The sequence below is a fragment of the Aplysia californica genome, unplaced genomic scaffold, assembly GCF_000002075.1.
Source record: "Aplysia californica isolate F4 #8 unplaced genomic scaffold, AplCal3.0 scaffold00424, whole genome shotgun sequence".
Lineage (NCBI taxonomy): Eukaryota > Metazoa > Mollusca > Gastropoda > Aplysiida > Aplysiidae > Aplysia > Aplysia californica.
In genome coordinates this window covers 557947-576855 of record NW_004797694.1, presented here as the reverse complement: position 1 = coordinate 576855, position 18909 = coordinate 557947, and the positions used below count along the sequence as shown (strand labels likewise).

At 39.4% G+C, this 18909-nt stretch overlaps 1 protein-coding gene across 2 annotated transcripts in view; it reads right to left on the bottom strand.

Annotated features, from left to right (window-relative positions):
- LOC101848058 (ATP-dependent RNA helicase DHX33) overlaps positions 1-18646 on the bottom strand; it is a 29995-nt gene extending 11349 nt beyond the window's left edge. The window contains exons 1-16 of one of the 2 annotated variants that reach the window (XM_005104543.3): positions 18519-18646; positions 17409-17587; positions 16804-16854; positions 15657-15728; positions 14361-14588; positions 13768-13866; positions 12882-12967; positions 12323-12491; positions 10849-10946; positions 9840-10013; positions 8393-8483; positions 7422-7496; positions 6603-6691; positions 6221-6287; positions 5109-5213; positions 4622-4755 (exon numbers count right to left, since the gene is read on the bottom strand). In XM_005104543.3, the coding sequence (XP_005104600.1) occupies positions 4622-4755; positions 5109-5213; positions 6221-6287; positions 6603-6691; positions 7422-7496; positions 8393-8483; positions 9840-10013; positions 10849-10946; positions 12323-12491; positions 12882-12967; positions 13768-13866; positions 14361-14588; positions 15657-15728; positions 16804-16854; positions 17409-17587; positions 18519-18612 (1811 nt within the window). In that variant the 5' untranslated portion in view covers positions 18613-18646. The remainder of the gene's footprint in view (positions 1-4621; positions 4756-5108; positions 5214-6220; positions 6288-6602; positions 6692-7421; positions 7497-8392; positions 8484-9839; positions 10014-10848; positions 10947-12322; positions 12492-12881; positions 12968-13767; positions 13867-14360; positions 14589-15656; positions 15729-16803; positions 16855-17408; positions 17588-18518) is intronic. The other variant, XM_013085986.2, reaches the window with a different exon arrangement.
- Between the last annotated feature and the right edge of the window lie 263 nt (positions 18647-18909).

Below are 18909 nucleotides of genomic sequence, written 5' to 3'. Positions count from 1 at the left end.
AGAGAGAGACAGAGACAGAGAGAGAGAGAGAGAGAGAGAGACAGAAACAGAGAGATAAAGCGAGAGAGCAATGCCCAAACACTTGTGAAAGAACTTTGAGAGTGTAGAGAAGTCCAACGCCATTGTCTAGGTAACTGACGAAAAGAGCAGGGGGTGGGGGGAGGTGGGGTCTGAACCAGGCAGAAACCAAATGTAACTAGACAGAACCTCGACAAATTTACACTGCGGACACTCGAGCTGATTAAATATTTCAAGAACTGCCCGTGACCGTTACATAAACGTGTACACCTTTTTCACGTCTTTTTCACATCAAGGTTTTTTGGGGGGGTTTTCTTCTTTTCTTTCCCTCCCGAGTCAACACAAGACACTTGCAGCAGAGCTCACAATTACGGAAATCTTGGGTAAACACTTAAAAAACTGCCACTTCATTAAACCGCCAGACTTTTATTTAACAGTGATTATCTAAAAAAAAAAAACCCACTTAAAAATTCCGCCAAAACCCCCACTAGCCTCGGGACTCTAGGGGGGAAAGATAAATCGGTCAGGTCTCTACAGACCAAGTTGAAGAAGCGATGATCATGCAAGTTCTCTACAGACTAAGTTGAAGAAGCGACGAACATGCAAGTTCTCTACAGACTAAGTTGAAGAAGCGATGAACATGCAAGTTCTCTACAGACTAAGTTGAAGAAGCGACGATCATGCAAGTTCTCTACAGACTAAGTTGAAGAAGCGATGATCATGCAAGGTCTTTACAGACTAAGTTGAAGAAGCGATGATCATGCAAGGTCTCTACAGAGTAAGTTGAAGAAGCGATGATCATGCAAGTTCTCTACAGACTAAGTTGAAGAAGCGATGATCATGCAAGTTCTCTACAGACTAAGTTGAAGAAGCGATGATCATGCAAGTTCTCTACAGACTAAGTTGAAGAAGCGATGATCATACAAGTTCTCTACAGACTAAGTTGAAGAAGCGATGATCATGCAAGTTCTCTACAGACTAAGTTGAAGAAGCGATGATCATGCAAGTTCTCTACAGACTAAGTTGAAGAAGCGATGAACATGCAAGTTCTCTACAGACTAAGTTGAAGAAGCGATGAACATGCAAGTTTTATCAACATTGTCAACTTCATCAGCACATCAAATACATCGGCGGTGGGTTATGAATACGTCCTTTTCTTAGCTGAAGTTTTAGTAAGAGTTTTAGGGCACTATCAGGTCATATAAGTGATGAAGATGAGAGGTGGTACTGAAGTGTAACATGTAAACAAACAAAAGGGGGAGAGAGATAAGGACGATAGATGCCGGATGGGACAGAAGGAGCAAACCACTGAAGAGCACCCGTTAAGCTGAGAGGGACATCCCAGAAGAAAGACCGAGATACTCGCTAAAAAATTTTCCCACTAAGGCATCGAACTCGGGTCCCCTTGGTGCAACAGCAAAGCGTCTAACCACTGCCCCACAGACGCCGGTGTGGAAACTAAGGGTGTGCGTCAATGGTCAAGGAAGATCCAAATGGAGACCTTGACATGACCACTACCAAATACACTACAGTACAAGGTGGTGTACTTTACAAAAAGTAAATTGATAAATATAAATCCTGGAAAATCCACAAAAGCTTGTGTACTGTGGCCACAGCCGCTAATAATAAACGTTTTATGTCGAGAAACACAAATTTCTCTAAGATTACTCTCCGCTCAAACACTAAGTTCTCAAAGATTCCTCTCCACTCAAACACAAAGCTCTTTAAGATTCCTCTCCGCCCCAAAAAGCGCAATAAGACAGCTGTTTATTTGAGTAAATAAATATTATTATAAATTCTGGAAAACCCACATACGCTCGTACAGCTGGCTGTTGTTACTGCCGCTGCTGTATAATAAGCGTTTAGTTTCGAGACTCAGACACAAAGTTTTCTAAGATTCCCTTCCACTTAAACACAAAGTTCTCAAAGATTCCTCTCCGCTCAAAACACAAAATTCTCTAAAGAGAGAGAGAGAGAGAGAAAGAGAGAGAGAGAGAGAGAGAGAGAGAGAGAGAGAGAGAGAGAGAGAGAGAGTTCTCAAAGATTCCTCTCCGCTCAAACACAAAGGTCACTAAGTTCACTCTCCTCTCAAACACAAAGTTCTCAAAGATTCCTCTCCGCTCAAATACAAAATTCTCTTAGATTCCTCTCCGCCCCAAACGCGCAATAAGACAGCTGTTTGTTTGAGTAAAGAGAAGCACATCGACACAATAATGGTCATCTAGTGCTGGGAAAAAGTAAGACATACAGACAGACAGACAGACAGACAGAAACAACAGAGGGATAGTAAAGAAGTAGGGCCTATCAGTGTCGCCCTCCAACCACCCTCAAGACATCTGTGACCGCCCGTGTCCCAGAGAGATGCTTGTCTGACGTCACTTTCCTCAACTCACCGAGGTGTGAACAAACTCTTTGGGTGTGAACCACCCTGTGGAGAAACCACTACTTGTGTTGACAGAGCCTAGAGGGCAAAGGTCAGCTTATTCTTTGTTATAATGAACGCCGTTGATAGTGCACACAGTCTACTTCTGTGTTTGGACACGCCTTATAGTACAATCTATTATCATCATCATCATCATTGTAGAAAAAGGAAAGTAGAAGAGAGGAGTTTTAAGTCAGTTTGGGCATAAAATGTGACAAAAATACTCAACGTTTCTCCCCTCGATGGATTCTTTAGCAAACAATATCAATGTAGATCTAGAAAGGGTAGAGTAAGGAAGGGGAATTTCCAGTAACTTACGGTCAGAAAGTGGGGATTAATAAAATCCTCTTTTTTTTGGGAGGGGGGGGTTACTAAAGCAGTGTATATGTGTGAGCGTGTGTGTGTGTGTTAAAGAGAGAGAGAGAGAGAGAGAGAGAGAGAAAGAGAGAGAGAGAGAGAGAGAGAGAGAGAGAGAGAGAGAGAGAGAGAGAGAGAGAGAGAGAGAGAGAGGTTGAGTGGACAGCTACTTGAGCAGCCAACAAACAACCACCGTGGACATATCAGGTCTCTGGGTCATGTCAAAACATAAACGTTAGAAACAACAAGGTCAACACATTACTTCACAAGTGTGTGTGTGTGTGTGTGTGTGTGTGAGTGTGTGTGTGTGAGAGAGAGAGAGGCAGAACTGAAGTAGTCTGCCTCCTAAATGAATAAAAGTGTTTATAAGTCTTACATTTATTAGGGTAGCGAGATGACATTTTCACGATAACCACTATATATTTCTCCTCGACAATGGCAGGCCGTCTTAGACCATTTCGACTGTGTCTTAGTTGTAGTTTAGTAAGAGTTTTACGGCCCTCGCAACTGCATAAGGTCACATGAGCGCCCGAAACACAAGTTGGTTGCATTCACAAGTTCTTAGCATTGCATCACCTTGGTCAAGGATCAGATTCAAATGTTAAAAATTCATGGAAAAAATCAAAATCTAAAAATGAAAATGTACATAATATTAAAATAACAGTATATTACATTTTGTTTGTAAAGGCCATAATACAACAGACCCAACACGAGAATCCACCGTTATCTTTTGTAAGCCAATGTACAGAGCCAAAGAACAGGGTGCTTTTAAAAAGTTTTAGTAGACGTTTTTCGGCGCTCGAAACTGCATAAGGTCATATGAGTCATACGAGATTCAGAAGATTAGAGGTGTTACAAGAGAGTAACAAACATAAAAATCGAAGAAGGGGAGACAAAGACGATAGATGTTTCATAGGAAAGAAGAAGCAAACCACACCAGAGCACCTGTCAACCACCCATAGAACAGGGGGCCCGTCAGTCAAATCCATGATGTGTTCAGATGGGGTTGGGTGACCTGTGGTCGTTGACAGACCAGAGCACGCTTGAGCTGCCATCTCAAACTGACCTACGGTTTGCTTCATCAAATGTGATCCAGAAACAGGGTGTCTAAACTGACAGACAGACAGCGAGAGACACACATCTTGGCAAACACACAACGAGGAGAAAAACTGATGGCAGGAGGAGAGGAGGATTTAATTTAGTTTAGTTCAGTAAGAGTTTTACGGCGCTTGCAACTGCATAAGGTCATATGAGCGCAAGAAACACAAGTTGGTAGCATTCACAACAGTTCACAGCACGGCTTGGTTTAGGTCAATGATTCTATTTAAAATGTAAAAAATCTGTGGTAAAATATTCAATTTAAAAATAACAATTTGCCTTAGATTAAAACAACAGTATTTACAATTTATTGGAAAGTGGCGTGTAAAAAGAGACAGAGGGTAGAGGGGAAAAACATGTTCCAAATAACTGCGCACACACATACTAAAATGTTGCAATCATATTCATCATAAATCACGATTCTTCAACTCCTGGCCTACTGGCCACAATAGGCCCAGCAAACCAATTCCCCCCCACCCCGAGAGGCACAACAGAAACAAAATAATTTCCAACAAATGTCAAAATTTTCTCAGCAGTGTTCTTTTATATATTTTTCTTACTTTACCATTCCGTATTTTTTGTAGCCAACTATTCATGTCTTTGAAGTGTCAAATCCTAAACACTGTAGAATCAGTTTTCAGTTGTTTTACTTTTGTATATACAAGAACCTCGAGACTTCAAAGATGCACCATGGGACATAATGAGAGAGAAGGGATCTTGACCTACCTGACATTCTCCGTGTCTTTGCCGCAGGAAGAGAACTGAATTCCTTGACAGGAGCAAATGTCCCGCAGCTGCTTGCGGACCTCTCGGGCTGTGTTTATGTGCCGATAGTTGATGAAATTTTCAAAGCACCAAGCCTGATATGAAAGAAAAAGAGGGGGATTTATAAATTGCATATACCACATACCTAAATGAGCATTATACAAAAACCATTTTTATGAAAATGATAGCAATTATTCTGTAAAGCTGAAAGTGTTTGATCCTACCAGCCCTCAGATTAAGTGGAGTAGAAAAAAGAAACAAAAGACCAGATGCTGTGGGGCATCGAACTCCATACCACTAGACTGTCAGACCAGACATACATCTGCTGAGCTTTTGAGCCCCCCCCCTCCACTCTCCAAACACCCCCCTCCCTCAGGGACAACAGTTATCTTTATCACAAAACTTCTTAAGCAAACACATGATTTTATAAGAAACAATTCTCACTCACCTTGTTCCCGTTGACAGACTTGAAGGCACGGAATGTGTTGAGTAGCGTGATGTGATCTCCCTCGCTGGACACAAATTTCTGTCGGACGCTCTGTATCTCATCACGCTGAAAAACAGAAACAAGGCGTCATCTCATCTCTAAGAATTCTTATTCTGCATGGGACCTTATCATAAACTGTAGTGGGCTCCAATCCACTTCACAACGCCACAGACTCACGATTACAGCTCTGTTATTTTTCATTGCTGTTACTTCGTTTTCTGTCTAACTCTTATCCCCACCGACCTAGCAGTTGGGGAACGGTCAAGAAAAACATATATCTTTGGAAACTCACAGAAAGAAATGTAAATTGAAAATTCCACGACAGACACTAGAAGAACCAGAGAATAATGAATAACATTGAATGTGTGCAAGCATACACATGTATGTGGGTTTGTGTCTTCAAAATAGAAAATGTGTGTAAACATAAATTTGTATGTGGGTTTGTCTCTTCAAATAGGAAATATGTGTAAGCATATGTAAATACGTGGATTTGTATCTTCCAATAGGAAGTGTGTGTAAACATGTGTAAATATGTGAATTTGTCTCTTCAAATGGGAAATGTGTGTTAGCATATGCAAATATGTGGGTTTGTGTCTTCCAATAGGAAGCAGCACCCGGTGTGCATGCACGCGCCCAACCGCAGTAGGTAGAATATCAAACCTTTTCATTTGAAAGTTGAAAGTAGGTGAGTAATACACTCACTGGGCTTTGTGTCTCAGTTGGGATTTTACAAAAGGCTTAGCTAAAGTCAGATCTAGGGTCATTATGATTGCAACAACATCAGATTCACAACATTCATAATACATAATTGTACAGACCCGTACAAAAAAATGAAAGGAAGATGACAGTAGCTACCCAAACTCTCCAAACCCAGCAAAAGCAAGGATTCAGAGAGCACCCTGTAAAGGTTCCCAGATGAAACAATGTTGCTCTAAAAATATGCCCCTTTCTCACTCTTAGAAAACGTCAAAAACTGTATTTCAGGAAATCATTGAAAACAGTCAATAACCCTGAACAACAAGCAAAGGCAAAAAGAGTTTTCCCGGTACACAGAAGAAATGCTGACTCCTCACCTTGTTCATTTGGTTGATGAAAATGTCGTCCACTGACAGGATGGACACGATGGTGAGGACCTCTTCCCTGAAACATAGGACAAATTTTGTTCTTCACAGGTGTGAAAAGGTATTCAAAAGTGCTCATCTTTGCTGCATTTTTTTTTTTACATGTGTCAAAGAAAGAAATAAAATGATGACAGAGACTAAAGAAAACAAGTCCCCTAAAAAAAAAAAACCCCAAGTAAATAACAACTACACAAAAATATTCACTTGTAAAAACACAACGCAGAGATAAAGTAACAATACATCATTACAGTGTACAAGTCACACGCAAACAGACAGCGACACTTACACACAAACCACAGAACACTCACACAGACAGACAAACAGCGACACTTACACACAGCCATATTCCTGAGACAAGAGGATGATCTTTGCATACTTTGGGTCTAAGGGAAAAGCTGCCATCCGCTTGCCCAGTGGGGTCAACTGGGGAAGAATAATGTAAGGAATTCAGGACCCAAAACATGTACATAAAACACCTCTATCAAAGCATGTACATAAAATATCAACAAACTTCAGATGTTGCTACGGTGAGGATTACAGTGAGTCAGCACAATAGTCATTGCATGTTGCCAGATTGATTGCAAATGAGTGAATGAAAAAGTTTTATCTGTATTCCCTCCCCAAACCACTCACACAATTTAAATTTAAATTCACATCACTTAGAGACATGCTTCTAATTTGTTTTGAGTATGTTGTTCCAGGCAGTTTCAGCCTTTGCCAGTATGTAAGGGTTAACAACACGCCAGCTACTCAGACCACTGCTGGGAGTAGTGTGTAGAGAAATAACACAAGGCATTCGTCATGTCTATCAATGAGCAGGAAGAGACCTTAACATACGGCATTTGTCATGTCTATCAATGAACAGAAATAGACCTTAACATACACCAGTCGTCATGTCTATCAATGAACACAGAAAAAAAGAGTGCTGAAAGCACAGACTGACAAGTCCGGACAGCTATCTTTTGCTGGTCAGACTACATTGCAGGCCACCAGGGTGTGAATCTCATTTCTGACAATTCAGATTGCTGAAGGTCTCATGTTGAAGCCCAAACTAAAAAGTACCTAAAACTGATGGAGAAAAAAAAGTAGTTCAGATTCACAACAGCTGTATAAGTAAAGTTTTCAATGAGAATGTGTGTGTACGTTCTCATACCTTGGGCATGTCCGACTCGGAAATTTTCTCGACTGCTCCAAGCAGCTCCAGTTCTGTCAGTGCAGCCAAAATTGACTGAGGGAGAAAAACACCACGTGGTGAGAAATTAAAACAAAAAAAAGGTGATAAAAACACAACATGACACTTAACTAGGAATACAACTTGAATTTTTTTTAAAAACATGATGGAGAAAATAAAACCTGATGGTCTGAAAGAAACGAAATGGTAAAGACATAAAATGTAAACTCTTCTACATCAGAAACGTCAAGGGTCCTTGAAAATATTTCCGTTCCTCACTCTCTTAATATATTCATTTTGAGCAAAGTGAAATAATTAAAATCCTTTTCCCTCTTCATGTGACCCAAACAACACCCCATTTTGGTAGTCACCAAGTTCATAGGCCCTGTTCAACCATAAAAGATGACAGCAGAAAACATAAAGTTTCATCCCAAAAAAGAAAGCAGACAAGAATGGACATACAACACTTCACAGAATAAACACATTTTGAAACATGCTGTTCCGGCACAAGAACTGTGGTTTCTAACTGACATCTGTCTGCCATGCCTTTTTTAAGGCACTAAATGTTCTTCATATTGATGTGTTTCTCTCAGACTCAAACAAACACATATCCTCACTGCCGAAGTTGTTAATTATCTCTCTTTGGTTTTACTTTTTTAGTAACACGGTAATGACACTTCCAACAAGTATAGGTCCTGCAAGTGCCAAAGATTAGTGGTCACACCTTGTCCTCGGTGTTGGGGTTACTACAGTCGGAACATGTCCATCTTAGCTCTCCCCCCATCTTCAGGATCCACCCCAGAGTCTCTCTGCTTACAGTCTCTTACAGATTAGACGTGTTACTAGAGAGTAGTATACAAAGAAAAGAAGGACGGAAGATAAGAACGACAGATCTATGACGGGAAAGAAAGAGCACATCACACCAAAGTTCCCGCCAACCACCCACACGTTACCTCTCTGTCCGGCTTGTCCATGAAGTCAAAGGTCATCACGTCTGAGATGCCCATAGCCATCAGCTGGAGGATCACGCTGGACAAGTTACACCTGATGACGAGAGGGTAACAGAAGGGAAGGTTAGTTATTTGTGATTAAATGGTGGGGGAGGGAGGGAGTGAAGGGACAGTTTGTCGACATTTGGATTGAATGAATGGCGAAAGGGGGAGGGGGGTGTTGCCTGGTATTTGAAGTAGAATTGGTGAAAAAATGGTGAACAATGGCTGGTAATTTCCAAAGATATAGTGTCCTTGAAGAGTGCAAATTTACATACGCGGTTTAAAAAAAATTTTTTATCAACATTTTTCAAAGTAAAAACCTCAAGAGTTTTTAAATGGACATAAGTGTTGGGCCCAAAAAAACGTCAATGAAAAATTGTCCAAATGTTGAAAAATGTTGGGTCTAAATACATCACTACTCAATACATCATTCCTATCTTCAAAGAAAAAGAAAACAATTATAAAAAAACGTAATGAAAGGAAAAACAAAGCAAAGCAAAAGGAAAATATGTTGCCTGAAGAAACAAAAAGATGAAAGATAACACATTGAGTTGATTTCCTTACAACCAAAAACTGGAGACAATAATTCTCACAGGGGAACGTCCAAAAGAGAGGTAACAACAGGAAGAGATCAAGAGGGCAAATAAATAAATAAAATAATTGAAACACTCATTGCAATAGAGAAATAAGTGAACATAAGTACAAGTACAAATAAGTACAAGTAATATGTCTATTGTAATGGGTTATCTCATTTTAAAAAAAGAGGGTTGAAACTTCGAAAACATTATCCCCGTCACCTTTGTATTTCTGGAACAGTCTTGGAACTTGTAAAACATTACCCCCCCTTAGCTCTGTATTTCTGGAACATCATAAACATTGTCCCCCCCCCCCCAATGTATTTCTGGAACATTTGTGTTACGATGCGGTGGCATCAGGCACTCGTCCAGTTTGGGGCACACAGAGTTTTTAATAGAGGCTTTAAGCTTGTTCATTTGTCTCCTATTTGGAGAAAGAAATACCCATCTATCTTGAAGAGAAGTCAAAATATTTGCGGCTGAAGGAGCTTGGGGTCGGCTAACAAGAAAGGCAAAATCGGCGAGAAAATGACCGCCAACGTTTGGTGACTTATAATGCTTGAGTGTCCTTGAAAACGGAAAATTTACATTTTTTTGTGCCTGTAATTAACGATTTTTGGTAGCACCCAAACAGAAATTAAATGTTTTAAAAAGAACATAAAAGCTGTCATGGCAAAAAAAAAAGAAAGAAAATTCGAAACAGAAATTGCCCAACGCCCAGAAAAATGTTGGTTTCTTTGATTTCACTAATTTGATGAGTGCCTGATTTCGCCACGCTGTCTCACATTTAAAACATTATCTCTTTTACCAATTTACCCCTTCCTGCCCCTTACCTCTGTATCTCGGGAACCGTGTTGGAACTCATCTCCCCAAACTGTGCCTCAGTGAACAGCCTGTAGCATGTTCCGGCCGACTCCCTCCCCGCACGGCCGGTCCGCTGGAGGGTCTGAGCCTTGGACGTGTTGACCACTCGCAGAATGTCCAGCCCTGTCCGTGCGTTGAACACTCTGTGGGAGATGGGGGAGAACAGTAGCAGGAATCAAGTCATAGTTTATCACAAGAAAGTGCAATCATGGAACTCAGTTGGCGTTGTAAAGGTCACAGGCTACATAGTAGCAGGTGTGCTAAGATTCTTGAGTGGGAAAATTATTATACTGAGTATATCCACAAGAATACTGTATCCCTCTCAGCCCAAGTCGTCCTTGACAGACAAGGTCGAAGCAGTCCACCTCCTAAACAAGGTAAACTGTGTCAATGAGGTTGTAAAACATTCACAATTAACAATTTTGACCTAATAATGTGTATCGCTTTTCGAGTAGTTATCCATATAACTCTAAAGGTCTTGTAATTAAACTTCTGCATATGGTAGAATGATGCATCTGATGTGATAGTACATTTTATAAGCTTTACTTTTCTTTTTATATTGAATTTTAATTAAAGTAATGTGAAAAATTAGTTTTTATGTATACCTGCATGTGTTCTTATGGTCCTGTACAGCCAAGACAAATTTCCCTCTGGGACAATAAGGTATTGTCTTATCTTATCTATCTTATCTTAACAATGTCACAACATGATGGTAAAGTACAAGTCTAGCAAGCCTTCCAACACTTAAAGAATTTGATGTCCACACAAAGTAGGTGGAGAGCCTTGAAAATTTATTCAAACAACCAAAGTGGCATGACAACCGTAAGATGACCGCTGCAGAGGAGGGGTGAGGAGTTGTGGACAGAACCCGTCTCTCAAGGCCTCACTTCTCGACTCAAACAATCAAGTAAGAAAAACATACGCAATAAATAATGACACTCTGGGAAACAACAACACATTCTATATATAGAAACTCACTTTGCTTTGACTTTCCCACAGTCAATGACAAACTTGATACCAGGTATGGTGATTGATGTTTCAGCGACATTGGTTGCTATGACAACCTTGCGATGACCCTAAGAGGAGGAATACAAACTCATGTAGTACATTATTGGTTACATTATCTAATGCAAGAAGCAAACAAGGAGTAAAACTTGTGGTAGTTCATATTGATTAACATATTGTTGTTGTTGCTGTTATCGATCCAGCAACAGATTGATTACATAATCTAAAGTAAAAAAAAAAAAAAACAGGAGAAAAACGATGGACAAAGGGACTTGAACCCTGAAGTACAATGGACAGAAAAAATGCAAACAAAACAACCAAATCATTAAAATTTGTCTTTAAAAAAGTTTTAAAAAACTATTATGGTTTATATCAAGAGGCTTTAAAACAAAACTTTGTGAGCAGATATTAAAAAAAATCTTCCATACCGGGTTGGCTACCACTATGCCGAAAGACATGAATTAAATAAAGTTTTTATAATTTCTTAACCTCAGCGTTCAGTCAAAACTGAATGAACATTCTTTTCCTTCTTTTTATTAAAGAAAAATGCATTTGTCTCATAAAATGAGGCAGAGTGCAACAGACATGACAAAAACAAGACTCCAGTGAGCCAAAAGGCTCTCATGAATTTTAATTTAGTCAGCAAAGGGTTAAGGGCAGCAAAAAGATTGTGTGATTATTTTTTTAAAAACCCAATAATATCTTTATATCGATCCTCTTGACAGACCTAACCTTTAATAGTAACAATATGTAGAGCCAATACTAAAAAGACAAACTTTCCTACCCATTTGAAACAAACTTTCCTACACTGACAAGACAAACTTTCCTACCCCTTCGAGACAAACATTTCTATGCTCACAAGCCCCTTCAAGACAAACTTTTCTACCCATTTGAAACAAATTTTCCTACCCCTTCAAGACAAACTTTTCTACCCATTTGAAACAAATTTTCCTACCCCTTCAAGACAAACTTTCCCACTCCTATAAAACAAATTTTCCTACCCCTTCAAGACAAACTTTCCCACTCCTATAAAACAAACTTTCCTACCCCTACAAGACAAACTTTCCTACCCCTACAAGACAAACTTTCCTACCCCTTCAAGACAAACACCCTACCCCTTCAAGACAAACACCCTACCCCTTCAAGACTAACTTTCCTACCTCTTCAAGACAAACTTTCCTAGTGGGTGGTTGGTAGATGCTCCGGTATGGTTCACTCCTTCTTTCCTATCAAACATCTATCGTCTTTATCTCCCCTCCTTCTTTTTGTGATTGTTACTTCCTTGTAACACCTCTAATCTTCGGCACTTATTAACCTTACCGTGTTTCCAGTGCCGTAAAACTCAAAAAAAAAAAAAAAAAAAAATTTTCCTACCCCTTCAAGACAAACTTTCCCACGCCTACAAGACAGGCTTTTTTATCAATTGGAGAAAATAAACCTGGCTTACCGGCGGAGTTTTCTCAAAGACCTTGACCTGCTGCTGTGGAGGCAGCGCTGCGTAGAGAGGCAGAATCAGCAGCTTGGGAAGATCTTGCATGTCTCTCGACAACTGACGGAGTTGTTTGACTGCCGAATCAATCTCATCTTGGCCCGTAAGGAAAATCAGAACATCTTCTCTGTACAGAGAATCAAGGACAACAAATTATAGACTGTACTGATATTATTTTACACCTCCACAAACAATTATACTAGACTGAGTTTGAGTAAAGAGAGGCGCATCTACGAAATAAACAGCATTAAGTGCATGGTAAAGTAAGGAAGACAGACATAAACAACAGAGAGAAGGAAAAGAAATAGGACTTACCAGTTGCGCCCTCCACTCAATAATTATCAGAGAAGAGAAATAGGCTGTGGTTGATAGAAATCTAAAAAATTTTCAGATCAAAATTGTATCCGTGTTACATTTCGTGTCGTGTCGTATCGACAAAATGCACAGTTCAACTGAAAACTCAAATCAGTCAGAAGTCTATTTTTTCTGTTGCACGTGTTGTCTAGTTTCTTCTTACCTGGCTGGAGCCTCTTTGTGTATCTTGAACAACGTGACGACGGAGGAGAAAGCGTAGTCGCTCTGAGGTTCAGCAGTATGCATAACCTGCACAAAATCAGACAGGAGAGAAAATAAAGAAAGTTCAAAACTATGCAAACATAATCTACATGAAGCCAGATGGTCAATGGCCACGAAAAGGCTTATCTTTTATGTGAATACCTTGGACGCGGTTACTTGAGGGAGGCATTGCGCTGCCAAGAGCGAAATGTTCGCAGCTAAAGGGATTTGAAAACAACAACAACACGTGAATACTTTTTTTACGTTCCTGGTGTGAGTGTGTGTCGCTAGTTTATTGATGATGTCGGACTTGTAATCAGTAAAACCATGACTTTTATTTGCCTCAGCAGAAAAGAAGCTACATATATCACACAGAAACGTACATTCTGTTTATCTATTTATTTTACTTAGTCCCACCGTATCCAGCTGAAGAATACTAGAAAATAAAAGTACCAGTATTGTAAATTTAATATCTACCTCACTGGCTGCAACGATTTATCTATGGGACAGATAGACAGAAACAACAGAGCAAAAGAAAGAAAGAAGTAGAACCTACCAGTGGTGCCTTTCAACCTGCTGCATTATAATGTCACATGGCACAACAACTTGTACAGTTCAAATACAGGAAACACTGATTTTTCTCTAGATGATCTTCTGTGCATGCTAGAGAATGGATTTCTTAAACCAAAATTTGGTAGCCACACACTGGCAAAATTATTGAACAGAGGACAGCACCTTTGAGGAAAGAACTTTTGCCAAAAAAGAACAAACAGCATTATACTTCAGATGTCAATAAAGCAACAGAAGTATATTCCCACCAAACCTGAAAACACATCTGGCAATCCTACCTGTATGGGGAACTGTCTGCCCTCCAGGTACAGGACTGGCGCTTTGTTGAAGTAACGAGAGAAGTGGTCAACGTCCATTGTGGCAGACATCACTATGATCTACAGGGAAACAATTTTAACAAACATGACAGAAACAATGAAAATAATATGTTGCATTCAATGAGACAGCTGTACATATTGTTACTTGACCATGCAGACTGTGTGTGTTTAAATTTCAGCAGTTGTTCATGAAAAAGGAAAAAAAACAACTGGAAGCGAAACAAAAAAAAACCCAACAACATCCGAAATGTCTGCCGATTTGTTAACTGTTTGCACAGTGCAAGCAGTGGGATATGTGCTACGTATGTGTCATAAAAAGGACTAAACCGTGTGTTACTATGCTACTCAGTACATACTATTCCTTAACAATGTAACAACATACCCGTGTAATCCACATCTCCTTTGGAGGACAACAAAGTCCTGCTTTTCTTTATCTCTCTAATATGTGGTATGTGGCTCCCACAACTTAAAACTCGTTGGTAAAACAATTTATCTTTTATAATAGATCAGAATTTTTTCCCCTGAAATTTAAACTTGTATTAATCGGCACGCACCTTGAGCAGTTTCAAGCCTGTCTTCAGGCGACAGTTCTGGGCGGCTTTGACCACCCCAAAGAGGACATCCGTGTGGACAGTCCGCTCGTGAGCCTCGTCCAGCACAATCACAGAGTATTTGGTCAGTTTGGAGTCGAGGATCGCCTCCCGCAGCAGCATACCGTCAGTCATGAAAATCAACTTTGTGCTCGATGATGTGGCATCTTCAAACCTGATGCGGTAGCCAACCTGGGAAGATGTTACAAACAACAGCAGCTATACAAGTATATAAGCCACTTTTTACAAAGTTTTAGAAACAGTTTTACGGCACCTATAACGCAAATAAGTCATATGGTCGCTTTTAAGCACAAGGGAGCCATCCCAAAAAATGTTGTTTTGAGAAAATGAAAGGTAAAGTCTTTGCCCCTTGTTCAGTTTCTTCAAAAGACAAGGAGAGTTTCCACTATAACGAAACAAATATTCACACCAATGAAATCTAACTTCTTCTTTAGGTAAGGCAACTGCCACTTTTGTTGTAGGTCAAGATTTCTGGAAACCCCCGAAATCTGGGTTAGCGCGCTTGTCCTCAAAAGCGACCATATAAGAGCTGAAGATTAGAGGTGTTACAAGAGAGTAATATACAATGAAAAAAAGGAAGAGAGATAAGAGGACGAAAAATGACGGATAGGGAAGGAGCCAACCACATCAGAGCCCCAGCCAACCACCCACTTTAAGCTTCTTGATGAATTTGAATCTCACACATTTCTAAACAGAAACAGTTTAGATTTTTCACAATATATTCTAAACAGAAACAGTATAGATTTTTCACATTATCTCCTTACATTAACAGCGAAAACATTTCCCATTATTCATAAATTGCTGAAGTAAGTTGAATGTGGTTCATAACAAGCTAATACAATGATCATCTTATTAAATAGGGAAGCGATAAGACCCTGGGCTCACTTGGAAAAATTTGCACTTTGCTCACCTGTGAAGTATAACATCACTTGAAGTTAAACAAGACAAACGGTAGAAAAACTACCTCAATAGCATACTACAGCCCTGCAGTGAGTGGCAATTTTCCTTGTGTGCAAAGGGCCTCAAACAGAACATAAAGCAGGAGGAGCAGACCACACCTGACCATCCATCAGCCATTCATTCGACAGAAAGTCCTGAGCCTAAAAAGCACCCAAACTATGGTTTTTTACAAAGGTACTCAGAAAGTAGACAGACTATAGTTTACCTGAAGGTAATACAACAGCAGAAAAACTGCTGTTTATGCTAAGGTTTTCAGAAAGCAGACAAACTACGACTTACCGAGGTACCAACTGTGGTGTTTTTCTCCTGAGCAACTCTTTGGCAAACAGACACGGCCGCCACTCGTCGGGGCTAGCAGATGAGGTGGAGGGAGGGAGCAAAACATAAGAATTTATTCAATACGTTTTTTCATACATGCACCAGCCTGGAAAACCTAGGCAGTGGAACCCCAGCCATGACCCAAACTACAGCCAGAAAACTAAAGAATGTTTGCTTTTTATTGAATTTTAACAAGTTCAATTTTATATCTTTCATCCTTTACTTTGTTAAAAAAAAAACGTAATAAAAAAGATTCTGATGTAGGTATCGTTTTTTAAAAGTTTTTTTCTTTCTAAGATACCCTTCTAGACATTCAAGACCACAGCTCAGGTAGAGAAATATATAACGAGTTAAAAACACGCCAAAGAAAAACGGTATGATATTTCTACAAAAGTAAAACATGCACAAAAATCAACAACTTTGAGGACAAGGGCAAACAAAAAAATCTTTATTCTACTGTGTGCAGTTTGAGACTACCCATAGGGACGTGGAGACAAAGACATGTGTCATGACTTTCTCTTTTTTATTTCAGAGTGCAGCCAGTCTTTTAAAATTGTTAACATAACTGCAACTTAATCTGTCAACGGTTTCAGAAATGCCAGGGCTTGCATGACTGTGTAAAAATTTTAATATCCCATTTCAAAAGGTCCCCATGCTTCCACAAAAGCACACCGCAGCCCAAAGTTTGGAAAAGTTTTTAGTGCATAGCTCCATATCAAACGTGAACATATTGTGCAGCTCAAAAGAGCCGCAAATAATTCTTGAAAAAAAAAAAGTAATGGTAACAGGATCACTATATGTTGCTTTATCAAATGTAACTAACCGCTCAAGTAAACCTGAACTTTCACGCTAGTCTGTTTTGAACACCTTTGAGACCTAAATCATCACAAAACTTACCTACCTAACAAAAATTTTTTTAGGTTCTTATAAACCTGAATTCTCAAATAGGAAAAAATACAACATAATTTACAGAACCATTAAATTCGAAGCTTAACTGTTGGAACATCAGAAAACAACGACTTTTTCATTTTATAACCATTTTCACTCTTAACCAGTGCACAACCTAGGGTAAAGTGAGGCAGACCCGTAGAAAACAAAAAGGCCCTACCTGTGTGATGGCAATAGCGGCTCCCCCATTCACTCCAGCCTCCAGCAAGTACTGAAAAAACACAACAAATTACGATAAAAGAAAATACAGAACACAGCTACATAGCTGGAGACATTTTCCTTTCCAGAAATGTTGCAAGCACAGCAACTGGGAATGAGATTTGCAACTAGCCGTTGTTATGTAACAATACAGTGTCAAAAGCTGGTAAATTACTCTATGTCACACTAAAAGACACTACAAAGCACAAGTGCATTCATGTGTAATCGTGTGCATGTGATAAGCAAGTAGATGTGTGTGTGTGTGTGTGTACGTGTGTGTGTGTGTGTGTGTGTGTTTGGCATACATGTGTGTGCACATGTGTGCATGTTATGTGTTCGTGAGTGTGTATGCGTGTGTTTGTGAGTGTGTATGTGTATATGTGTGTGTGTTTGTGTGTATATGAGTGTGTGGATTTGTGTGTGTGTGTGGCGTGCATGAATATTGTTCTTACATGCATTTATGTAAAGCGCCTAGAGCTGTGTTTACACGGGAGTGGGCGCTATAAAAATGATCTTCATTATTCTTATTATTATGCAATCACACATAAAGAAAAACAATAAATTCACCTGAGGAATTTGTGTGGTTTTTCCACTTCCAGTTTCTCCAATCACGATAGCAGACGGAAGACGTCGGATCTGAGCAATCAACTGCTGCCTCGCAGGATAGATTGGCAGCGCTCTCCTCTCTTGTTTGAGAGCTTCGTTTGGCTGCCCATGACCCTCCAACTTGGGAGAATTTTTGAAACCTTTGAGATATACAAAGTTAAAAAAATACATGTCGGTAGAGAATGAAAATTGGGAGGTACATGGAAAACTACATTAATTTTTGGTAAAAATGTTTAATAAGTTTGAGTGCTACAAAAACTTTTACAACATGAGAATGAACAGTTTCATTATCACAAAGTAGAGGATTCAAGAACAAGTAAGAAGAATTTCATAGACCTTTGGCTGCATACATAGGACTTGCGACTTTTTGACAAAGTAAGTCAAAAAGATACATATAAAACAACACACATCAATACTCCATGCTAGTTAAGAAACAAATAAAACAGGCGAGTCAAAAGGAAATTGGGGTAAAAATATCATGATTTTTACAACATCAATGGTAAGGCTAAAAAAACAAAGCACTGAGTAAGCTACTTTAACAAAAGCAAAATCAAATACACTAGAAAGAATATTTGTCTTGCGAAAGAACTGTACATTTGATGCCACAGGGAGCAGGGGAAAAACAACATGCACCCAAAGGACAAGGTGAAAAGTTTAACATGACAAGAGAAAATTTTTTATCAAGAACAGTTCGTAAATCGACGAAGTTATAATGGCACCTGTGACCAAATACCATGAAGAACTACTTGTTGGAGGAGAGGTTGTGAAAAAGAAAAACGAACATTTACTGGTGGAGGAAGAGGCAGTATGTCCTAGCTCTTTTCACTTCTCTTCGTTGATGGACATGTTTATGACATCAATATTGTGGCCCAAGCATTTCTGCAGCTCTCAAACACTTTTCACACAGGAGTGGAGCCACTTGGACATACATAATATCAGGACACACGAAGGAAAGAGAGCTTCCTTCAGTGTTCTTCAAGATGTTGAAAAGGACACTAGCACAAGTACTAAGACAAATCTTTTGATATTCCCGAGGGCATCTCTCTTTGCCAGTTAGGGAAATTGACTCACCACCTCCGCCAGACCATCCACTTCCTCCAGGATTTGAACTTGAATGTTCCACTTTTGGCTTCTTCGCCGGACTGTGCATATGTTTGTGCCACATGTTTCTCCACTAGGTGTCTCACAAATTTCAATACCTGTGTATACGAAATACAATATATAAATACATAAATAAATAAACAAACAAAATTACCAGAAACAATTGTTGTTTCTGTTGTATCATGTCAACAATGTGTAAAATGAAAGCAAAATTCAAAGTAAAATTTTGACAATATTTTTCCCTATCCCTGTAACATCCCAACAGTACGATATAAATCAGAATTAGGAGGGATCTAAAAGGGCTCCTCCCCCCCTCCCTAGTTTGATTTTTAAAAAATCCAAATGAAATACTACACTATAT